At 38.2% G+C, this 25633-nt stretch overlaps 1 protein-coding gene and 1 long non-coding RNA gene across 4 annotated transcripts; one reads left to right on the top strand and one right to left on the bottom strand.

Annotated features, from left to right (window-relative positions):
* Positions 1-518: 518 nt before the first annotated feature.
* ntf4 (neurotrophin 4) lies at positions 519-13248 on the bottom strand. Of its 3 annotated transcripts, none has more exons than XM_028042230.1 (3): positions 12779-13248; positions 1134-2142; positions 519-606 (listed from the first exon to the last, which is right to left on the bottom strand). In XM_028042230.1, the coding sequence occupies exons 2-3, from the start codon at positions 2121-2123 to the stop codon at positions 577-579; spliced, it is 1020 nt and encodes a 339-aa protein (XP_027898031.1). In that variant the 5' UTR covers positions 2124-2142; positions 12779-13248; the 3' UTR covers positions 519-576. The 3 variants fall into 3 exon arrangements, with proteins under 3 accessions (XP_027898031.1, XP_027898033.1, XP_027898030.1); XM_028042232.1 differs by lacking the exon at positions 519-606 and adding an exon at positions 12457-12532 and having other exon boundaries at positions 726-2142; XM_028042229.1 differs by lacking the exon at positions 519-606 and having other exon boundaries at positions 726-2142; positions 12779-13247.
* On the top strand, positions 3174-4952 carry LOC114159950 (uncharacterized). The gene is made up of 2 exons (XR_003598690.1): positions 3174-3545; positions 4488-4952. It is a non-coding gene; the product is annotated as an uncharacterized LOC114159950 (long non-coding RNA).
* Positions 13249-25633: the final 12385 nt, after the last annotated feature.

Below are 25633 nucleotides of genomic sequence, written 5' to 3'. Positions count from 1 at the left end.
CAATTTGAACTAATTTTATTAATTGTTTGCATCCCTTGTTGAAGTCGGGCTACTCTTACTTGAGTACAACATTTGTGTTCTCTACTACAGCGGCGTATGAGGGTCATTCTCTTTAAGGATAAAAGGAGTAAATTTCTGCCAAGTAAACTCAAATTTTTAGGTTAATCTAAAAAGAATTTCTAGAAAAAACGGAAATTTCTGAGATTGAAAAAAAGTCGAAAATATTTGACTTTTGGAAAGACTTTGTGTAGAAAATTAGTTGAGACCTCAAAATACGATTTATTTTCTCATATTTTTGACTTCAAACTCGTAAATTACTTCTTTTTTCTAATTCTAATTCTAAATGTCCTTGTTTTTTGTATAAGATTTCTGAGATCTCAACATTTTTGGTTTTCTTGTAAATTTTTGACTTTTCTAACTCAGAAATTTCTCATTCTTTTCTAGAAAATTTCTCAGAGAGACGTCTATATAACAGTTTCCCTAAAATCATTTAGCATTGAGGTCTTCTTGTTTTTTGTAAAAGTCATAAAATGGGGGAAGGAGACAGGACGTCCAAACGTGTCTTCCTTCCTTGCGTTAGACTCTCCTGCGCCTCGTCATCACGTCCTTCCCCTGATTGGTTCTGGACAGCAGCACGCAGACGCAGGACGAGTCTCAAAATTGCAGCTTAATTTCTTTTGCCAATTTTTAACTTTTCAATCTCAGAAATGTATCATTTTTGTCTAGAAAATTTCTCAGATCTCAAAATTGGATTTTTTTTCTTTCTCACAAATTTCCGACTGCTTAAACTAAGAAACTTCCATCTTTTTTTCTAGAAAATTCGATGGAAATTATGAAATTTCCTTCTTTTCTGGAAAATTTTAGAAGGCGTTTAAACAAAATTTCTTGCAAATGTTCAACTTGTTGATGCTCAGAGTTTTCTCAATATTTCCACAAATGTTATTCTTTTTTAATTGCTCCTAACATGCCGTCGTTCTCTACCCACCTCTGTCTATATAACAATTTCCCTAAAATCATTTAGCATTGAGGTCTTCTTGTTTTTTGTAAAAGTCATAAAATGGGGGAAGGAGACAGGACGTCCAAACGTGTCTTCCTTCCTTGCGTTAGACTCTCCTGCGCCTCGTCATCACGTCCTTCCCCTGATTGGTTCTGGACAGCAGCACGCAGACGCAGGACGAGTCTATCCGGATCCACCGCCATCCCATCTTGTTCTTGGCGTCCTTGGAGAGCGCGCGGACGTACGACTGCTTCTCTCTGCACTCGCTCCGCCATTGTTTTTTATCCACGCCGAGGCAGCTGGCCCCGGCCACGCCGGCCGCCGCGGACCTCGCGCCCGCTCCCCGCGTCCTGCTCGAGCCGCTCTGCCCGTCGGGCCGGCGGCACCGCGTCTCGTAAAAGTACTGCTTGAGCGCGCCCGTCATTGTCTGGATCTGCGGGACGATGGTGACCCGCTCGCCGTGCGAGTCGATGGCGGTGGTTTTGTTGTTGACCCACGTGCTTTCTGACTCGCACACGGACTTCTCCCCCCTGTGGGTATCCATCAGGTGTGAACGTTTGTCCCGTTTCACCGGGCGGTACGCCTCGTCGGCCGGGCCCTTGTTGTAGTCCGCCCATGTCGGAGTCGGCGTGGTCCGGTCGGCGGCGCGATCCCCGTGACCCTCTACGTCTCCGTCGCTGTCGTCCTCCAGTAGCCCGTTCTCCAACATCAGCAGAAGCGGCGGATGCTCCGGCGGCGAAGGCGAGGGCGAGAACAGGACGCGGGGATGTGCGTCCAGAAACATTTCATCTATTTCCAGACCCAACCCGACATCTACGGCGGGGCTGTCCTCGGCTGCGCCTGTCCTAAAATGGCGCGGTATGGGGTCCGAGTCGCCATCTTTCCTACTGGCTTTGGAGTCCTTTGGTAGCGAGTTTTCCTGGGAAATTTCCTCGGTCCTGAGCGGTTCTGCTTCTTCTTCTTCTGCGGGAACGTCCGGACTGCTGAACGGTTCGTAGGTTATCCAGTTCTCCTCTTCTGAGGTGGAGGTCTGTTTACGATCCTCGCTGGGCTGCGCGGTCGCGGGGTTGTGAGGGAAGGGCAGGGCCGAGGCGATCACCATGGCAACCAGGGGAAGCCAGTGCATCACTCCCAGGACGTATCAGCTGACAAGGAGAAGAGAGACGGCGTTAATTCATATTTCAATTAAAATTTCAGCTTTCAGACCCCCTGCGCCCCCCCCAAAAAACAACTGATAAAAAAATAAACATGTTAGAGCCGAATGTTTACAAACCAAATGTCACAAAGTTCACAAGTTTTGATATAAATGTAGGACAAAAACGATAACTGCCCATTACGAAGACAACGTTCATATTTTACACAGCCTGCCCAAGCGTTTTTGTGGCCCTGGGCAGATTTTCATTTTGGGCCCTTCATAATAGATAAAAAAAATAATTAGATATAACATCTTAGAACTTAATTTTTACAAACCAAATGTCACAAACTTCACCTGAGACAATATCAGTGTCTTTGTTTCTGAAAATGTGCTCCAAAAATTTTATGTATTATTATTATTATAACTTTAAGAATTTGTGGACAGGGATGAACAAAGCCTTTTTGGGGCCCTAAGCAGATTTCATTTGGGCCCCCCACACCAACATGTTCATACCAGATGATTTATCATTCCCAGGCTTCTGTCATCATTATTTGTATTTAGCTTACATTATACCAGTGTTATGACTGATGATTTTAACCTTACAGTAGCAGGAAACTAAAAAACTTAAATAATTTTGAAATGCTGAATGGTATTTAAGTGTGCCATATTATTTTAAGTATTTTAAACTTTGGGCTGGACGATATGGCTGAGACACGTATCCTGACATAAGCATTTCATATCAATCTACCGATAACTATTGATTCGTTTTTGTTTTAAATGTCTGAAATACTGTAAAAACTGGTGGCGGGATCTTTCTTGTTTTATCCTCAGTTTTCACTCCACTCCGTTGTTTTTTATTTTTATTTTTTAAGAACAACGAGGAATGCTGGCGAAACCTGAAACTGCTGCTTTGCAATTTAGTGAACAAGTTGTTGCTAGGCAACAAAAGAGTGAGTGAGTTGCTAGGTAACCAAAGGTTGGCAACTATAAATAATAATAATATAGAAATAGTTTTTCCATGTGTAATACCATTTAGTTTGTATTATTTAATGTTGTTTTGAATATAAATATTTTATTATGCTAGCTTGATGCTCTTTGGGGCCCCCTAGTGGCGTGGGGGCCTTAAGCAGTCATTTAACTCACATATACTTTGGGCCGGCTCTGGCAGCTTTGACGGTGAAACAGTGAGGCCCAATTAGGGTGTAAAACGAGTGTTTTTACTGGCGGCTCTCAGCTTTATGACTGAAGAGCTTCAGCTGCTGACGTATGGCTTTAAAATCTTGGCAGAACTTGTGGAAAAACAGGACCAAGAACAGAGAGATCGCACTTTTCTTCATGTGGAGCCCAGGAGGGGAATGCTGGAGATTCTGCTGAATGAGGAACTGACCTTCAAATGGAGACGCTGACAATCTGGTATGTGCTCAACTCAGACTCGTTAAATCAATGGAAGAGAACCAGAGAGAATAAATTAGAGTTTGACTAATTCAGAGCTGTTACTTTTTACCCTGAAAATCTAAAGTTTCCTGTTTAAAGGTGACCTATTATACTTCCTTGAACGGATTAGTTTAGATCTACGGTCTATACAAAGCATGTTCATTACATTTAGCTTGGTTCAAAATTAGCAGTGTTAGGGCCTCTAGTCATTTTACATCCAAATAATTTGCTGCTGGCTCAGTGTTTACACTCGCGTGTAAAAATGGCTTCAAACAAATAAAAAATTATACAACAGTACATCTCTGAGAAGCAGAAGTGGAGCCTCCTGCACAACCAACAAGAATGCAGTGAGTGTTTTGTGGATGGTAAGTCAACAATGAAATACTTCTCTTTTCCAGCAGCCATTATGCAGCGCATACACAGATGAAACTAGCTGACCAAACGTGCTGGAGCTCAGTTTGAGTTGCTAGGTGACGGGCAGAGCTCCGCTGCGGTTGCTAGGTAACGGCTGTCACTGATACTTTGTGACGTTACATTCTGAAGTTTTTTGAAACGGCTCACCTCAATGCAGAAGCAGTAGAGATCCAAATGGAAGTACAAAACGTGAATTTCTTACAAAAATTGTTAGATTTTTTTACAAGGATTTATGTGACATATACCCTTAGACGAACAAAATTGCCTTTCACACCAAATTCAAAACTTAAGAAGGTAAGTTAGTATTTTATGCTTTATGAGGACAGAAAGAAAGGAAACTTTTCTCTCTCTATGATCTAGGCGTTGCTTTTTTTTGTGCAATTATTCCTTCTGGTTTTTTGATGCTGTGCAGCTGGAGGGATTTTTACTCCTACTTTTTTACTTTAGGATTATTGTTATGATGCGTAACTGTGGCAACAAGGTGCCTTTTTTGTTTGTTTTGTTCAGGAGGATCTGATTAGCACCTTCAAAGCTCAAATAATACTTGAACTACGACCCCAAACCCCAGAGGAGTTGAAAAAGAAATTCAAACCACTTCATCCACCCATCACAACGGGTCAGGATCGTATCCCAGACTTCATCTCTGTAACCTGACAGAGATTTAACGAGGCGCAGCAAAAGCAAATGAGGATGAGCAGAGCTTCACAACAACTGATGCTGTCATACAGGACATTTTGCAATGAAATATCATCTCTGCTACCTGTTGTTGAGCTGCTAGCATGTCATGACTGTAATGAGACTGTCTTCAGTCAGAGGTCTCTCCAGAATGGTTACAAGACTGACTGCTACTGGAGATCTCTCCTCTTTGAAGATGCTTGAATGATATGACTTGAACTTTGTTTGCCCTTTTCAATTGCCCTAAATGGAATTATTTTTTAAATAAAAAAATACAAAAATAAGTTGTTTTTTAAACTTTACTACTAAAATATTAACACAGTAGTCTGTTTTCTTAAGAATTTGTTTTAAGAAGAAGGCATACAGATTTCCTTTTTTTCCTATTTTCTTGGTCATATTTGTGTCTTGTGGTTGGGGGCTGCACAGGAACATTTCAAGGGCCACAAAGTGGCCCCCAGACCACACTTTGGACACCCTTTGACTTAAAGTAACACTCTAAAGAAAATATAAATAAATTCCTTAACAGCAATGATGCAAAAAACACAAATTTTAAGCATTTTTGGTAAAGTTTCTAGTGTAAATACCTTTGTACACTTAAAAAAGGGCAAAACTAACTTATAGGTAACTTTCCAGTTAGAAATAAGACTTTAAGTTAATAATTATTTAATATTGATGAAAAAATACTAGATGTAAGTGAAATAATCTGCCGGTGGAACTAGTGGTTTTTGTTTTAATGAATATTAAGCAATTATTTGCTCATATATTGCTGAACAGTTACTTGTAAGTTAGTTTTGTCTTATTTTAAGTTGATTGAGATATTTGCACTAGAAACTAGACCAAAAATACAAAAATGTTATTTGTTTTTTGCCTTGCTGCTGAACAGAAATTTTGTCCCAGTCTTCTTTAAAAGTATTTTTGGTCTAGTAAATAACTTTTCAGCAAGAAATAGAATCTTGTTTTGAGTCAATAATCGCTTAATATTGATTAAAATAAAAAAGTACTTGTTCCAATAGCAGATTATTTCACTTAGCAAGAACTTTTCATCAATATTAAGGAATTACTCACTTATAAAAAGCTAAATCTTGCTGAAAAGTTACTTGTAAGCTGGTTTGTATCATTTTTCAAGTGTCTGAAGATATTTGAAGTATAAAAATACTTGGTAAAATGTAATGTTTTTCCAGTAAACATGAAAAATACAAAACTGACTTATTTCTGTGTTTTGGCATTGTTTTACCTGAAAGCTGAACTTGTGAGCACAAGGTGGAGGTTTTATTGACATAAAATCTGAAAAATGCTGCTTCTTTTTGCCAGTAGCTCTTGTAAGACTAACAGGATTTTAGTTGTAACTCAAACACCAGATCACACGACGCCTAAACCTCAAGTATCCTTGCTGAACTCAGCCGCAGGGCGATTCTGTTCTACTCTGGAACGTCAAACGACTGATTCATTAGGCTGAATGAGCTTCCGTTATTGAGAGATGGCAACATTAAATATCCTGCATGCCATAACCTGCATCATTTCAGCTGTAACTGTTATTACAAACGGAGCCAGTACCGACTCCCAGGGCGCTCCCAGGAGCTGTGATAACGGTTACACAGCCATTGAAAAATGTAAACATTTCCCGGGACGGAGACGGACGCTTTCAGCCGTCCGTGAGTCTGTGTGGATGAAATGAAGCGCAGCGAGGCGGGAAGGCATGATTCATCCGCATTTCAACACGAGGTTGCCCTCTGACTAACACGACAAATATTCCAGTCACCCCCGTCTTTGTGGCAGCCACAGCGGGCTTTCATTCACACTGCAAAAACACGAAATCAAACCAAGTGTGTTTAATTTAGAATGCTAATATCTTAGTACACTGGAAATAAGAGAAAACTAACTTACAGGTGACTTTTTAGTAAGATAGGAGGTTTATTTAAGTCAATAATTACTTAATATTGATAAAGAACTAGTTCCACTGTATTTCACTTACAAGTGAAATAATATTTTTATTATCAACATTGAGGGATTATTAACTTAAAACAAGCAACTATATCTTGTTGAAAAGTTACTTGTAAATTAGTTTTGTCTCATTTCATGTGTACTAAAATATTTGCACTAGAAACTAGACCAAAAACACTTTGTAAGATTTTTTTTCATTGCAGTGTAGTTAAAATAAACAGTCAATAAAAACAGATAAAACAAAATTGACTTATTTGTTCTACTGGTACACTGCAAAAACACAAATCCTAAAGTGGTTTTGGTTTTCTTTCTAGTAAACTTGAAATAAGACAAAACTAACTTATAAGTAAGTTTTCATCAAGATGACTTGTTTTAAGCCAATATTTCCCTAATTTTGATTAAAATTGGCAGATTATTTAACTTAACAAAACATTTCCCCATAACTGAAATAATCTGGCAGTCTTAAGGAAGTCTTGACTTAAAACAAACTCCTATATGTGGCTAAAAAGCTACATATATGCTTGTTTTTTCTTATTTCAAGTATAAGACATTTGTAGTAGAAACTAGACCAAAAATACCTACTAAAAGTTTGTATTTTTGCAGTGTAGTAAATAAAGTCCAGGAACAAGTTGGCTTGAAATCTTTAAGACAGAACTGACTTAAAAGTAACTTTTTTCTAGCAAGATATGAGCTTGTTTTAAGGCAAATATTACTTAATATTGATAAAGTTCTAGTTTTATTGATAAATTATTTCTCTTTATAACTTTGCAAAAATGTCTTGTTATAAGTGGAATAATCTGCCAGAGGAACTGCTATGTTTTAAATGAATGTTTTACTGAAACAAAGCTCCTGTTTCTTGCTGAAAAGTTACTTGTAAGTTAGTTTTCTCTTATTGAAACTGAACTATATTTGCACTAGAATCTAGATAAAACTACTACTTTCTGTTTTTGCAGTGCATCTGCCTACGCAGCACCGATTTGGTTGTTTGCGAGAAGAAAGAGCTGAAACTGTCGGAATGACGGGAATGTCAGCGATGCATGACTGGAGCGCCGATCGTAGTTTCCTCGGGCTGCGGGGAGCCGGGCGCTAAGCTCAGGTGGACGCGAGATAAAAAGTGAGGGAGTTGCTGTGACGACTGATGGACGTATCGTCAGCCGCGCCCCGGACACAATGCGTGTGGCAGCAGGGGAAGGGACCAGGTTCCCTCGGGTGCTCCGAACATAAATCACATCAAGCCAGCAACCGATCCATCCAGTCTGCCAAATGTCACTTTTAATGAAGGGAAAATTTGCATATAAGCTACAAATGTTGACAGATCTCTAAACGGTGGAGAAGCGTGCCAGTTGGGTGGCGCTGAGCCAGGATTCCAGCATTTTCCGACTATTAATTACTCGGCTTTGCAGGTTTTGATTATAGAAAATTTACTAATTGGGTTTTTGTTATTGATATGATCCACAAACATAGCCAGCCCAAGATATATGCGAGTTAAGCGGCTCCTTAAGGCCTTCACACAACTAGGGGCCCTTCAACAGCATCAAGCAAGCATGAATAATCAGATTAATTGTGATAAGTTGGACTATTTAAATAATCGTCAACTAATTAAGTAACGAGGTTCTAGAAAGCAAAAAACTGATGGCAGAACAACATATTTAGAGCAAACGTTAAGCCAAAACTGTACAAATACAAAAATATCAAGTTTGAGATAAAAAAAAAAAAACAACTTATTTTTCTGCAAATATGTTCCACCCAGAAGTCTTCAAATGGCATAATTATGGCTAAAGGAATGCTGTGTTATTGCATTTCAGGCGATGAAATGTTTATTTAAAAAAGCGTAGCATCTAGTGTTGACATGTTGGTATGAGGGGCCCAAATGAAAATCTGTTGAAGGCCCCACAAAGGCTTTGGCCGGCCCTGGACCTTATGAACATCGCCTTCCAGCTGGGCAGTGACTGTTTTGTTCTACATTTATATCCAGAATCGTGATGTTTGTGACGTTAGATTTGTAAAAATTGACCTCTGAGATGTTTTTTTGTTGTAAATCTATGTGTGAATGTCTGTAATCAGTTCTGTTCTGTCGAACCGGGTCAGTACTTTGTCTCAACCAGACAGTGAAATGTCAAACAATTACAAATTAATTCAGATGGAAAACGAATGCCAACGTCAATTTAAAGTTCTGCAACATATTCCTAATTGAATTTAGGTCTGGACTTTGACTAGGCCATTCCAATATATAAATATGCTTTGGTAGATTTGCTTGTTTGTGAACCTCCACCTCAGTCTTTAAAGTTTTGCATCCTATTACTGGTTTCCATCAACTTCTATCAAGGACTGGATTCCCACAGCATTATTCTGCCACTACTATGTTCCTTAATAACTATTCTGGAAATTCAAGCACTAAAATGTTTTTTTTTAGTTGTATGTTACAGAAACCATGAATCGCACTGCAAAAACTCAAATCTTACCCAGATTTTGGTCTAATCTTTAGAGCAGATATCTTAGTACATTTGAAATAAGACAAAACTGACTTAGGAGTAACTTTCTTATATCTTAGCAAGATATAAGAGCTTATTTAAAATCAATAATTCTTAATATTGATTAAAAAAAAATACTAGTTCTACTTGGAAATGAATTCAGTTACAACAAGACACTTTTCCCATGTTGCCAATGAAATGATCTGCTAGTGGAACTACCAATATTAACAAATTATTTACTTAAAACAAGCTTTTATATCTTGCTGAAAAGTTACTTCCAAGTTAGTTTTGGAATAGTTTTTGCAGTGCAAAACTGGCTGAATTTGGCTCAAATCAAAACTGGAAGATGATTCTTTAAAGAACAGGTTGATTTTCTATGAATAAAATTATTTTTCTTGTCAAATATCCAGTTAAAAAAAATTTAAAGGATCTAAAAAAAGACAGTAAAATGATCAATTTCTATTTTTGATTGTGTTTATCAGCAAATTTTGATCAAAAACTCAGGTTTAATGTGACAAATCAAAGGTAGATGTTGATATTTGAGCTTTAATTGTTGTTTATTTGACAAAATGTATATTTTTTATGTTCTAAATAACAGAATTGTGAGTAAGAACTCTAGAAGAATCGCTGCTTTCTTACTTATCCAGACCTGAGAAACCATCCTAAGCTCAGTATTTCTCAGACTGTTGAAAGCAGACAGGCAGGCTTTTTCCCCTGTAAGTGTTGTTTTTGTAAAAACGCGGCGGCACTTCATCGCCGCGCTCCATTTGCTACAATGACGCGCATCATTTAGCCGCGGCGCTAACCGTCGACCACGACGCTCCTCCACCCCTTCTGGCTCAGACCCAACCGATCTGCATAAAGATCCTGACCTCCATGTTTGATTTTCTTTGAAATGAAGAGAAGAAGAGGGGAAAAAAACCCTGAATCAAACATGAAACCCATAAACAGACCCAACTATGACCTTAACCAGAATTCATTTCAGTGATCTTATTGTTTGCGTTAGCGCAGACGATGACTGCAGATTAATTAGACGTCTTGCATGGAAATGCTCAGAAACAGAAGAAGTTTGGACATTCGTGCTTCTTTTAACTCTTTAACTGCCTTTAGTGTGAGTAAATACCATAAAAATGTGTCAAAATATCAACTTTTTCCCTCCTTATGTACACTGAAAAATGAAAATACTTTTAATCAAAATTTTTTTGTCAAACTTCCTTTGTTTACCGTTATCACTTAATATATTTACTTGGTCAAACTTAATTTGATTATTTCTATAAGCGTAATCCAACAAAATTTCAACAAATTTACCAGATTTTTCTATTTTTTGAACAAATATTTGAAGGAGAGATGTATTTAGACACATTTAGATAAAACATTTTACATTTTGATTCATTTGAATAACAATTTCTTCGTTACAATAGAAAACAAATAAAAGTGAAACAAAAAACAAACATCTAGCAGGATGTTGCAAAATTATTCACAAATCGTAACAGATCTTAATGTGGTTTACTTATATTCACTGTAAAAACACAAAATCGTACCAAGTATTTTTGGTCTAGTTTCTTGTCCAAATATCTTAATGCACTTAAAAAAGTAAAAACTAACTAAAAAGTAACTTTTCACCAAGATATAGGATCTTGTTTTAATTCTTTAATATTGATTAAAAGTTACTTGTAAATTAGTTTTGTCTTATTTCTTATTTGCACTAGAAACTAGATTAAAATACTTGGTAAGACTTTGTGTTTTTGCAGTGCAGAAAGCTTTAAAGTTGTGCACTAATAAAAATGTGAAACATTTATTTTGCAGAGCCGCCCAGTAGTTGCAGCTCAGTCAGAATGTATGGAGATCATTTATAAACCTGAACTTTCTGGTGTTGCCACAGATTCTGATCTGGGCTTTGACTAGGCCATTCTAATGCATGCTCATGGTTCGACTTAACCCACTCTGTATGTTGCAGGGTGAAACTCGAGGTACTTTCAGGTTCGCCTGATCTGTGTCTTCCCCACAGCATGATGCTGCTGGCTGTTTTTCCTGCCGCTGTGAATCTCTGCAGCTCCTCCAGAGTTACAAAATACATTCAACTTCATGGAGAAACATGGGAAACATGAGCTGAACTGAATATTTTTACGTAAATGGTGGTGCTTTATGGCGAGCAGACGCCACAAAGCAGCTCCGCGCCTGGCGGAGGCTGCTGCTCGTTAGCGTGTTTGCAGAGTAGTCGCCCTCCTCCGGCGTGGCGAACGTCAGCCTGGCGGCCCCGTAACGCGCTCTGCGTGCTCAGAGTTGCGACTGCACCCCGTCCTGCGCTAATCAGGACTCTTTGAAGTTGTGCAACTCGAGGAGCTGCAGGAAACTGAAGCAGATCCCTCTTAAAAACTAGAGGCAAAAATGTTTTCTCCCACTCAATGAATGCATCAAAGCTAAGAAATCCCACATCTTTTGAGCCATAAATGCATCACCAGCAGGATGGATTTTCTTTTACTTTCCTTTAAGCTTAAAAAGCCCATAAAGGTGAAGAGCAAATACTTCTTTCATGCATAAACAAATAACATCCAGCGATTAATTTTTCTGGATTCTCTCTTGCTAATAATCTTAATTTCTCTTTTATGGGTTAAAAATCTGTAATAAAATCATTACAGTCTCTTTATTAAGCTTTTTATTTGCTTTTTGAGTTTTCCTGTTCTGATAATTTAACCTTTTGCTCCAATAAAACTGAACTTTAATTCACCAGAAGAGATGAACAGGTTTTTAAATTTAAGAACCTTTACACTAAAAGCTAATTGATCTGATTGAGGAGATGCTGAGTTTGTCTGGTTTTAATCCTGAAAAGTTCTGGTTTTTAAATCTTTGGAAAATGGGTGACCTTTTGTTAAAGAAGTCGAACTTTCCACCAAATCAGAAACTTTCTCTAATCTCTAAAAAGGCAGAAGGTTATTTGTTTTGAATGTTTGGTTTGCATCCAAAAGATTTTATGTTTTGGATCAACTTTTGCAACCTCTAATGCCAATTTAAACACATTCCACATGATTTTTGTCTCACTTACCAGGTTTTTTTCATTCTATTTTTGCACATATTTGTTCAGAAACTCAATAAAAATCAGACGGGTGCAACTTCTGCATGTTTCTAATTTAGTGACATGGGGGGAAAAACCCATCCAGGTTAATGTTCGGCGTCCCGCCGTGCAAACACCCAATTAATTCAAACTTTATGATCGTTTCAAGCCATGCAAAGACCCCCAACTATAAGAGAAAAACTTTCTCCTTGCGCTGTTCGCACTTGCATTTTTTCGCTAAAAAGTGGAATGCCACCCACAGCGCCAGCTCGGCCCATTATCTCGCTGACAAGCCGGAGTTTAGACATCAACACGGCGTTGTGTGTGTGTGATCTACCTGCGGGTCGGGACCGTGACTCGGTAGCTCTCACCTCACCTGAGTGACTGCCAAAGAAAACAAAATGCGCAGCAGCCTAAAAGGCGCAAGACGGCCAAGATAAATGCAAAAACAATGAAGTGGGAGAAGTACCGCAACAAAAACACAGCAGGAGAATAATGCTACAAAGCTTGCATGTCTCCGCATGTCTGAACATGAGGAAAATAGATTAATTAAAGTTTATGGAGCTAAATGTGTTTATTTTTATAGCAGTTTGCATTAGTTCAAAACATTTATTCATGTAAATAATAGTAGTAACAATAAGGAGGATTTATATATGTACCGTTTAGGTGAGATCCGGACCCCGCGTCCTTCCAGCTGACACCACATTGATTATAGAGTCCTGTCGCCAGTTGCTCAACTGGTTTCTTTAAAAAAAATACTCAAAAATCACTTTCACTTGGAAACACTGGATACAAAGTCAAACATTTCTTTCTCCTTTTGGTAATCCGTGACATCGCATGCGTGCAAAGAGAGGAGCCCACTTGGAAGAATGGAATAAATAAAAGTAGCGCAGCTTGAGGAACTATTTTTTAAAAACTCCTGTTCTCCAGGGAGCGCTTCCAATGAAAGGAGGGGGAAAATGCAACGTGGGAAGTTTTAAAAATGGAAGTGAGCCTCGAAATATTCCCATATGTTGGTCCGCCGTGGAGGGCGCTTTCTCGGAAAGTGTGTTTCAGTTCAAATAGGTGAGCGAGTGGAGCTGGGGAAGAAGTTCGGCTAATGTTTTATGGCTCTGAGCTTCGCCTGAAACCCACGCTACAAGCTAGCGTAAGCTACCAACAACACTTCCGGTTTGGAACTTCTGAATAAAACTCTTTTCAGAGCGGCGCCTGTGTTTGGAGCGACGGAGTGCTTTTATTTTGAAGCTCAAATAGGACACTTCCGGTGTTATATGCTAACTTGACTCAACCTTTTTTTTGGGAGGGGGAAGACGGTGTTAAACGAGAAACACTTGCAGAAGTCATACAACAAATGTAAACTGTAATATTAACATAAACACATGCGGTCAGAAGTTTACATACACCAATCACGGAAGTTATTCATTAGAAGCTTGCGTTTGACGTCTTTATCTAAAGAGTAAATCAAGTATATTATTTACTAATTCAAATATTTCTCATATCAAGAATTGGCTGCAAAAGTTACATTTTATTGTGGATTTTCTCAAGTGGTGCTCAAAGTTTTACAGTTTTCAAAGTGTGGCCCATTTGTGGACCGATTTTGTGCGGACCCTGATTGTAATTCAAGAATGATCAAAAAGTTAGTTTTGACACAACAGACATGTATTTATTGGAATTGGTGTGTTTACATTAAGCAAATTAATTTTTGTAATTCCAATTTGTGCATTTTCTGGTCAACAGAAACACACAGGAACCTGACTGGATGCATGAGTTGCTCTTAAGGTGGAAAAATTTTGATTTACACTCTGAAGTTCTTTCTAAACAACAAAATATTCCATAATCATTCATTTAAACAACTATAAAAAGCAAAGTTATTAAAATCTACATTTTGTCATAATCTAGAGGGATTCTCCAACTGTCAACCTCAGATGAAAGGAAATTGGTTGGGATGTTTCAGGACTTTTTGAAACAAAAACAAACAAAATCAACAGGGGTGTATGTATAATTTTGACCCAGAGTCAATTAAATTAAATTCATTATAAGTTGAGACCTTTGCATGTATTTTTGTAAATTCATTAAAACACAAGATAAGTGTATGTAAACTTCTGACTTAAACTGTAATACAAAACAGAAACAATCAAGGCTTTTTATGCTAAACGCTATAGATTTTTACAATATTAATGTGCATTTGTCATTTTTTTCTGCTCACTTTATCTCAAACTGCAATAGAAACCAACGAGGTTTTGGCCTGCAGCCAGAAATGTTTCAGTTTTATATGATCTTGTATTTGAGTTACTTATTGCAAACAGGCTGTAGCAAAGTTGGAAGCCCGAACTCATTAAGGTTCCCATCTGCAAGCGCAAGGAGCTGCAACATGATTCCTTTTGGCACAAGCCAACCGGAGGATGTAACCTTCAGTTCAATGCCAAATAACAGTCTGCGTGGAGATTGCTTCCTGGTTGCTTCTGCCAGATTTTCAGTATCACAACATGTGGCAAACATGACTGATTCTGGCTTTTACAAATCAAACAAAGGTGCACATGTGAGAAAAAATTAACATGAGAGAAACATAATTTAGACCTTTAAAATTTTTTCCTTTAAATCCTTATTTCTGGTTGCAACAGGGGTGTACTTAAGACTTCTGAGGCCCGGGGCCCTTACTGCCCCCCTCTTCCTAATTCATGAGTTACTTTAATAAAATATGTCAGAATAACTGCATTTTTAAACCACTATGTGATAATCCATCTTAGATCATAGTTATAAATTGTGCATCTCCACAAGTGTGGAACATGCTTTTTAAAAATGTTTTTCATTATTGTGATGTAAACAAATTAAATGCATGTATCAAGATTAAGTGAATAAACAGAAACAAAACGAAATGTGTGGGGGGAAAAAATCATAAACAGAGCGCAGTGGGGTCCATTAGGTAGTACAAAATGGGGTTTTGTTGATATGGTGGAAAAGGAAAGTAAAAAAATACATAAAGTTCTTGATTACATTACTGATAATAATAATAAAAACAACTAAATTAATGATAATAGTTAGGACATGCTTACGGATCATGTGTACCAACCTCCCTTTGGATTCTTTCACACTTTCGTATTTCTGCTATTTCTTTCAATCAGTTCTCTGCAGTTTAATAGATGTTATTTTAAAAGAAGAAAATAAATCACAATGCTCTAAATGAGCAAGGAAGTGGCAGCATTATACTGTGTGGCTTTTATAATGAAGAAATCAACAGGTGCATGAACTATTTAGTCAAATATTAATACAGCAATTAAAAGAAGATTTTTTTGAGTATAAGTCAACAGGTGGATGTGTTCCTTGTTACCATGACAACAAGGTAATCACTGTTGCATTAACATTTTTGTGAGTAGATTTTTATTTAAAAGTCGCAGTTTTGTCCTAATTTATTTCATTTATCCTTGAATTGTGCGCTGTGCATATTTCAGCTTCTCAAGCTGCAGTTTCTTTTCAATATTTTAGATTTCCTTTCTGAAAAATCCACAACTACAGGAGAATTTCTTTACTGAATTACTGAACCGGCAATGGGTGAGGGCCCTCTGTATCAAAACAACTTCACCGGTAAAAAAATTATCAGATAAACTGTCGAAAAGCTGCGGCAGATCAACTGAAATATGCAAAACTGAGATTTCCATGTTCCTAATTCAGAAAGAAATGTCACTTAGCGAGATCATAATAACGTCTGGTCTGGATCCAGACGGTAGCAGCATAAAGTCAGTTGGTTGTTAAACAAAAATACTTATTGGCACTGCAGGCAAAGTTTTGTTTTTTTCCAATGCATTACGTTGCAACGGATTTTGAACAGACTGTTGTCCTGCGTTTGAGTTTCATTCTTGGGTGTTTTTCCTTCTGCTGCTTGGCTCAGCCACCTGTGGCCGTGCAGATTTCTAGAGGCGCTGGTTTCATGGTTAAGTGCTGCAGTGCTATGTGATTTGGCAGAGGCTGCAGCACAAACAGGCGTGTATTTTCTTGCAGCGCAGGTGGGATGAGCACGGACATCTTGGCCTTATGCAAAATTCATATTGTGACTGTTTTTATACGTCCATTTGGGTTTCAGCTGCTTCTAAAAACAGTCCAAACGATTAAAAAAGAACAAAAACAACAGCCAGCCAGTTTTTGCCAATAAATTTTTTTTTTTTGGAGATCTTTTTCAAAAACATTATAATGTAACAGTCCAGCAGGCACTGTGCCATTTACCTAGCAACCCCAGCAGAGTTCCATCCGTTACCTAGCAACCTAAGCTGAGCTACAGTTTGTTTGGTCAGCTGGTTTTACCGTTGTATGCTCTGTACAATGGCTGCTGAAAACTTGCTAACTTGGCTGACTAAGCCTTTCCAGATTGATGCTAAGAAACTATTTCTTCTCGAAGATCATTGCTGAGGTCTTTCCGCACCTTTTTAAGTTTTGTTTTGGTGTGAAACGTACTTTTGTTAATGTAAGGATTTATTTTCACATAAATTGTTTTGCGATTGTCTTTAAAGCAGACATGTTATGTATAATTCACATTTTACATGGTTGGTTTGGGTCTCAACTGAAAAACAGCCCAAGCGGTTAAAAAATGACCCAGCTGTTGACAGCCGGTTAATGTTTTGGTTGGTGTCTGGAAAATTAGCTGTTTCAAAATCCTCCTGATTAAGTCTCATTCAACTGGCACTGCTCTGTTGCCTAGCAACTCCAGCCAAGCTTAGCCTGTCACTTAGCAACCTGTGACAGGCTTAGAGGTCAGGCTAGTGGTTTTACCACTAAACACGCTGTACAATGGCTGCTGGAAAAGGCAAGTGTTTTTTTGTTGACTTACCAACCAGAAAACATTTGATGCATTCTTGTTAAATCCTCAACAACAATTTTCATTTTAACCTTTGTTTGTTTGTAGCAAGAAAAATTAATGTGACTTGTACCAACCAAATAAATTAAATTAAACTTGTTGGTTGTGCAGGAGGATCCACTTCTGCTTTTCAATGATGTACAGTTGTGTAATTGTGCAACCTTTTTGCAGCCATTTTCATGTGTGAACGAAACATCATGGCTTAAGGGTGATTTTGTTTTTTTTGCAAAAAGTTAAAAACATTTTTTTTATATAGTTAATAGACCTATCATAACTTGTTCAAGGAAGTTTAACAGATCACCTTTAAAGGTAAATGTCTGGAAACGGGAGCAGCTGGCTGGCTGCTCCGTACACCGACGGGTCTCTGGGGGAAAGGAGACGCAGCGGAGGTCCGTGGAGGGACAAACGGGCCGGCAGACAGTTCAGCGGGTCCTCGGCGCAGCACATACCAGACAAGAGTTCAGTGCCATTGACCTGCGAGAATGGCCACTGAGCCTCCCCACCTTGAATGGCCTTGTTGAAAAGGAGAGCCATAAACTGGATGATGAGCACAAAGTGGAAGAAACTCTGCCTCCCCCTGTTTTTTCTGTCACTCTCTCACATGCTATCTCTTTCTTTCCTTTACCAATTGGTGGTTTCTGTCTCACTGAACCCCTTTTCCCTTGAATGTTTAAAAAGATGAAAGGATAAGGGAAAGAATGGAGACAAAAGAGCGTTGGGTTGAGTTACCGCCGTGCCCCTGAGAGACTGCTCATGAAAGAGTTTAGGGATGAGAGAGATAGGGACCAGAGAGGAGACGGGTTGGGGAGGGGGGTCATGAAAAGAGGGTTTTCAAGCTGCTAAAACGGGTTATTCTGTATAGAGAGACAGACTAAAGTGCAGTCTTCACTCAGGGAACGAGACATTTAACACTGCCAGTGCCCTCAAATGGAAGCAACCGTTGATATGCTCACACTTATTGTCTGATTACGCAAGCACAGACTCTCTCTTTCTGTTTGTTTTCTCCACACAGTAGCAGCTCCCAAGTCATTTTACTGAGAATCGTTCACGAGTTCGTCTTCACCACAAACACAAACACGTCTGTGCGCACACGCATACACTCCCTGGAGTCTCCCGTTCGGTATTCCTACCTCTCGGCGTTTACCGCCAGTCACTTGAAAACCTTGCAGTCCTCCACCCTTACTCTCTATCTCCTTCCCTGCCTCAACTTGTCCAATACGTACTTAGATATTTCCACCTCTGGGTGCATGAGTGAAAGTCTGAGTGGGAGCCACAAAAAGCAGGAGAAAGTTGTGGGCCAGAGTGCCGGTCAGTCAGGAATGATTGTTTTCTTTGGCGGTTGCCCTTTTGCTCCCTTAAGCCTCTTAAAGTTTTTCAGAAAACAAGTTTTACATCTTGGTGTCCCAGTTAAAGTTTTTCTAAATCATAAAGTCTTTATTGTTCATCCGACATTAAGTCGGATGGAAGTAAATCAGGAGACGGGTTTTGGTGTGAAATGTGATTTTCAACCCTTAAACCAGAGAAAAAAACCTTCTGAAGATGGTAAGACATGTTTTTGACTGGAGATTTAGTGTAACTAACGTTTTAGCTTTCACCACTATATACACATATCTATGTGTTTTCTGCTAGCATGTGTCTTCTTTTCTTTATCTCATTGTTGTTTTTGTACAACTGAAGTTAAATTTAAATCATTTTAGAACCTGATCATATTAATTATGACCTAAGATGTAAAACATTTCAGCTCATAGTATGATTAGCAATCACTTTTCAGTATTTCACTTGACTGATTGCACTTGAGTAACTCCATTGACTGTCTTCAAATGCCTTTCATTGCTCCGTGAGAAAACACCCACAAGCATTTCGAAGTTTCCAGATGTCACTTGTGCGCCCATCGGCCCCTCTGATGAAATCTTTCCCACACATACTGCCATCAGCCATCAAAATATTGCGTTTGCCACGGACATCTTCCTTCATTTGAAACTCGGATCCGAGCGTAATTGGAAGGTAGCTATTATGGCAATTATTGGAAATAGCTGAGCTGTGTTGTGAGAGTGAACAGTCTGCCTGTCCAAAACTGAGCCGGACCTCCATCCTCTCCCAGGTTCGTCAGTGTCAGATGTTTATCATCTCTTCTTTCATTGATTAGTTTCACTTTTTCATTGCTTTTAATTATTTCCCAAAATTCGTCCACCACTTTCAACTCCAGTGCCACCATTACCACATGCACACTGAGATATAGCTGCATGTGTTTCCAATTTCAGGCGTAATGCTGCTCTCCGCGCAATCTGACCCAATTAGGCAGAGCCTCCTGGAAATGCCCCAGTCGCCAGCCCTGGTGGCAACAGGGTAAAAGGTCAAAGGTGAGGCCGTTCATCGAGGTGGGCTGGGGCAGGGGGCGTCTCTGATGACTGCATCACCTCCTGTCTGCTGCCAAACTTCGTGGGTCGGTGTGGCAGAGACAGGCTCTGCACATGTGTAGGATATGTACAGTAAACAAATAGTGGGAGTACTCAAACACTTAAGTAAAAGTACAAATAAACAGACAAGAATGTACTCTAGTAAAAGTACTATATTAACATTTTTACCTGAGTAAAAGAAGGTACTTGCTTTTATTGAAACTAAAATTGCCAGAATGTATTGAAACCCATTAACATCAGTTTAAATATTAATAAATTTCTGCATTTGCATTTGATAAGTACTTAGAATTAAATAATATTGAACATGTTTTCACACTAATCAGTCCCTCCAACTCAATGGTTTCACTCGCACATGAAAATGGCTGGAAACAGATACGCAATCATACAACCGTATATTCATCTTTGAAAAGCAGAAGTGGAGCCTCCAGCACAATCAATAAGTGTTTTTCTTGTTGACTTCTTTATGGTAAGTCAACAAGAAAACACTTGTCTTTCCAGCAGCTATTGTACAGCACATACAGTGGTAAAACAAGCTGACCAAACATACTGGAGCTCAACTTATTTCATAGTTAACTCATAAATATAGCATCTGTTTAATTTCAATTCCTCCATCATTATTTCTTTAAATTTCACCAAAAAACAAAACTAGCGTCTAAGTGACGGACAGAACTCTGCTGGGGTTGCTAGGTGACGGACGGAACTCTGCCGGGGTTGCTAGGTGACGATGGAGTGCCTGCTGATTTGCGACATTACATGCTGAAGACTTTTGAGACAACTTATTTTCCAGACATCAAACAACATGAACTCATTGCTAAAAAAACCCCAAAAAAACAACTGCTGATTGTTCTTTTGAAAGCACGTGGGATGCTTTTACAAGAATAGAAACGTGCAAAATATGAATTTTGCATAACAGGTTCCCTGTAAGTAAAGTACAGATATATGAAAAATTTACTTATGTACCGTGACAAAGTACTTTGCTACATCCCACCACTGGAAAACGGAAACCTGGCCTGAAATACAACTTCACCGGTTCATAAAGTGCGAGGCCAAGCAACACTCACTAAAGGTGAAATGCGCAGCCATGTTGACACGCTGCTGCTCTGACAAACAAACAACACATGTGCCTACACGTCTTTCCTGCTCGAAACTGAAATTAGTGTAAGGAATGTTCACCTTCAAAGGAGCGAGGGAATCTGAGCATCAGAGCTGCCCAGCCCTCGTTACAGAGGACTTAATTCTGTTTTATGTTCAATTAAAAACTCGTTGCAGTTCTGTCCCATTCAAAATCAGTTTAGATTTTGGGTGACATGCGATGTGTTTTGTTTTGTTTTGTTTGTTTATTTTTTGAATAATAATGTTTTAAATATTCAATATTCCAACTCCTTATCATTTACATTTATTACATGTGTAATCCGTACATATAAAAGCTAAACGCGTATTTAATAGTTAACCCATAAATACAGAATGTGTTTAATTTTAATAGCAGTGGATGAACAATTTAAAATTCAAAAAGACTTTATTGATCCCGAAGGGAAATTAAATATTTATTAACTTGTATTAATTCAGATTCGTCATCATTATTTCTCTGAATTTTACCAAGAAACAAAACCAGCATCAATAATTTACTAATAATGTTATATGTTATATCCAGCAATTATCATATTCTTACATAATAATCTGAACACTGCAAAAACACAAGATGTATTTTTTTGTCTAGTTTCTAATGCAATTATCTTTGTACACTTGAAATACAACAAAACTAACTAAATAAGTAACTTTTCGGCAAAACATAGCAGCTTGTTTAAAGTAAATATTTAATATTCAATAGAAAGTATTTGTTTCCACTGGTAGATAATTTCTTATTATAAGTCAAATTACAACATCTGTCCTCTATTAACCCTTTAACGACGTGTTTTTTTTAACCAGCGTTGCACTGAGCAGTAGCTCATATAATGAGCTCAGCAGTTCCACCAGGTGTTTGCTAATTGCTGCTGGCTAGTCTGAAGGAGCAGTCGCTTGGAAACTGCAGCTCTGAGGAGGAGCTTCATCCTCGAGGGCGGCGCTAGGCCCACCCAGACGTTTTAGCTGAATATCCATGGAGATTAAAGGATTTCTCAAACATGCATGAAAGAATTAAAGCAACACTGCAGCTCTGTTTTTGGAGAGAGAATAACATAATTTAAAGCACAAAAAAGTTAATTTTACATAAGACCACTCCTTACATTTTACAAAAAGTGAGTTAATGTTTTCTAAATATCTGACCTTTCGGATGTTCAGTCATTTATAAAATGGCTTCAGACGGATTCTGCACGTCTTGTTTACATCATCTGCCTCTCCTCTTACAGCTCCTCTCTCTTTCTCTCTCAATCCCTCCTCCTCATCTCCTTATCGCTCGTTCCTTGGTGTCCTGTTGCCTGCCTCGGTCCACCTACAGCGGCTGCACTCCTCATTAGACATGCAGCCTAAATACTGAATGCTCTATTTACAGTTACGCCTTTCATGTCGCCAGCACGCTCCACACCTTCCGCTGTCTTTCTGGTTTTTTAAAACTCATCCTCCCCTCGGCGCCCTCACCTCCTCGTCCATAAGTCGCATATTTGTCCCTTTTTCTTGCCAGGGGGGTTAAAATGTTACACATTGTAAACTTTACTCACTGTACAACACCAGCTGTATTGGATTTCAGTGGCAGACTTTGTGTTTGAACTACTCTGGCAATTAGTAGAGGATTGCCTTACAGAGCACCTACTTCCACAAAGCAGGGCCCGGCCCGGTTGTACAAGCTGTTTTGCCCCTCTCCATCTGTCAGTCCTGTGGGACCGAGGGAGACGCAGGATGTGTGCGCCGCAGTAATGTTTGAACTCTGTTTTTGTTTGGACTGTTAGTAATAAAGAAATAGGCAAATAAGAAGAGCATTGGTTCTGAAGATGTGATGTCTTCACTCGACATTGGGGATCGTTTCTATTTTTAAGATAATATTTTGTCATAATTACACATATTTTTAGGGAGCTTCATACCAGCTCCGTTTAGTCCGCTTTAATCGAACTCTGGTTGGTTTGCCTATAAAGTGCAGTTTATTGTAGGAAGTTTGAATGTGTAATCGAACTCCAATGTAGACCAATAAACAAACTGGTTCAACTACAAACCTCGGCCTCAGTTCGGTTGAAGTGAACTCTGGTGCAGTTTGAAACCATATGTGAACACCAAGTGGACTGGAGACCGCTCCAAAAGCAGGAAGTGGACTACAGCACAGGGCATTCTGGGTAAATACAACCAAAACAAAGATGCGAGTAGAGCTAGCGGGAGAAATGACTCGTGATCTTTTACCAATTTAGTTAAATTCAACTAAAAATATTTTCTTAATCCCAAGGGAAATTAAATACCACAGACAAGAGAAATCTTACAAATGCTAAAATCTGACGCAACTCCATTTTTGTTTACAGTTCATGAAGAAATGTAAACATGTGACATTTTTCCCATGTTACACTAATACTTCGATTAATACTTTTTCTTTATCTATATTAAGGAATTATTGACTCAAAAAATAATTTATCTTTATTTATCTTTCTGAAAAGTTAGTTGTTAGTTTGATCTTATTTCAAGTGTAATAAGATATTTGCACTAGAAACTACCAAAAATACTTAGTAAAATTTTGTGTTTTTGCAGTGTACTAAATAAATGATTGATAGCTGCATCTACTTTCCAAATGTTTGTGTTTAAAATGTCTGCCTCTAACACGGCTCCAAATAGAAATTAACGGTAATTTAAAGAAGCCCAGTTTTAGTACGTTAAAAAAAAAACCTAAACTCTGGTTACGTCAAAAACAGAACTTTTGATGTTTTATGTTTCACTGTTTGTTTGTAGATGTTGTCAACATTATGATGTGCTATTTTAAATGATTATCACTTCAATCTTTTAGAGGTACTTTTTAAAAGCCCATCTAGGAACAAGTGCTGCAAATTAGCTGCTGCTATTGCACTGACGCAAACATGGGACTGCTGCTTTGTTCAGTTTGTCTGTGTCGATGTGTGTCTGTCCCTATCAAATAAACTTACAAAATATATAATTGTAGACTTCTTATTGATACTAAACTCAAAATAAAAACACCTGACAAATATGTGGTTGGTTTTGTTCAAAAACCTGTATTTTTCCTTGTCTTTAAAGCTTCTTCCTGTTTACATTTCACCACCTGGAACTAGGAAAAGTTTACTTTTAATGGTGCGCAGATGATCGCTCAATCGAGAAACTTTTTGCTAATCACAATTTAATGAAGTGAGGCTCTGGACTTCGATTGGACCATGTCAGTAAATTTAATCTGTAATTTTTCAAACATTATTTTGCAGATTTGATTTCTTTAAATCTATCCAATCTGAAAAGCAGTTGTTGTGTTTCTGAAATATTTCTAAGTATCACACGACGGTAAACCTGCTGGAACATTCAAGCTCGGAAAATCAGAGTGGTTTTTAATGTGCTCTGCATGATTAGATGTTTAGGCGTCTTTACTCTTCCATAGATGATAATCTACAGCACCCAGTTTCTAAAGTCTGGCTTACACTACAAAAACAAACACATAAACCACCAAGTATTTCTGGTTTACTTTCTAGTGCAAACATCTTTGTTTAGCTTTATTTCAAGTCTACTAACTTGCAAGTAACTTTTCAGAAAGAGAGAGGAATTTTTTTAAAGTAAATAATTCCTTCATATTGATTAAAAGGAACCATTTTTACTGGCAGATTATTTCACTTATAAAAATACTTTTCCCCTTGTTATAAATAAATAATTTGTAATGGAACTAGAACTTTCTCATCAATATTAAGGAATTGTTTTTAACTTATCTTGATGAAGAATTACTTGTAAGTTAGTTTTGTCTTATTTCAAGCCTAATAACATACTGTATTTGCACTAGAAAAATACTTGGTAAGATTTTGTGTTTTTGCTAGTTTTATTCCTCCTCTTTCAGTGTAAATTAACTACACTGCAAAAACACAAACATTTTACTTATTGTTTAGTTTCTAGTGCAAATATTTCAGTAAACTAATGCCAAATTAGTTTTGTCTATTTGAAATAAGACATATGCTTAAAGGTTTCTTGAAAGGCAGTTTTGTATTTTTTCTAGTGTACTAAGATATTTTTACAAGAAAAACTGGGTAAGATTTTATGTTTTTACAGTGTAGTTATGTACAAACCATATTCTTATTAATGAGTTTGTATTTGCACAATCTGAGTCTTGTTTTTAAGAAAAAAATGTTTCTCTGTAAATAAGTAAAGATTTCTGATGTTCTGAACATCTTACTGACCCAAATATTTAGCAAATGTGTTGAGTCTTCTTTACTATAATTAGCATGAGCTCAGCAACCAGTGATGACAAGCCCCCACTTTAGGGAGGCTCAAATCACACACCAGTGTTTTAAGAAATGCTTTTTTAACTCTGCCTATTATAAATACATTCTCTTAAATATAGATTCTTCTATCTGCCACCGCAGCAAGTAAACAGGCTGGTTCGAAAGTGTCGGGAATGTTACGTTGTTATACAGCATCTCATGTGACAGTTGAGACGTTACACTCATAAATCACTCCGGGCTCAGCCGTTAAGCTCGGTAAGAAGAAGCGTTCTTTATGATCAGCGTCTCTGTGGGAAGAAAACTCCTCCTGTTTTTTATTGGTTTGTTTCTAACTCTGCGTACCGCTGCAGTGTCGCGGTTGGAGGATGAATGCGAGAACGGAGAACGTGCAGCACACTCCGGCTCCACCCTGGGGCCTCCAACCTTTTCCAGGCCTCATGATTGACACTGATATCTGTCACAGTGCACCTTACAAGGCGGAAGCTGCTGGTCGGATTTCAACAGGAGTCATAGCTCCCTCTTGTGGAAGGGAGGATACTGACAGCACCTTTTTTCAAAGTTGATCTTTTATGCTTCCTTAAACAGATTAGCATAAGTCTGTGGGCTAAACAAAACATGTTTATTACACATTTAACAAAAAATCATTCCTAGATAATGAGATTTTAGTCTGGTAAGTTCACAATGAGCATTTTAGGGCGTCCTGTCTCTTTAAATGCAAATAAGCTACTGTTGGCCAAGAAAACAGGTGATCGAACAAAAAAATGTTTATCATGTTTATCAAAGTAAATATATTAAGATGATCAAGTTGTTCAGTTAAAAACATGAATAAATTTCAATTAAATTTAACAAATTAATGAATATGTGGCTGCACAGTGGCGCAGTTGGTAGCACTGTTGCCTTGCAGCAAGAAGG

This window comes from Xiphophorus couchianus, chromosome 16 (assembly GCF_001444195.1).
Source record: "Xiphophorus couchianus chromosome 16, X_couchianus-1.0, whole genome shotgun sequence".
In the NCBI taxonomy this organism is placed as follows: Eukaryota; Metazoa; Chordata; class Actinopteri; order Cyprinodontiformes; family Poeciliidae; genus Xiphophorus; species Xiphophorus couchianus.
The sequence above is the reverse complement of the archived record's forward strand: the minus strand, read 5'-3'. Positions and strand labels throughout refer to the sequence as shown.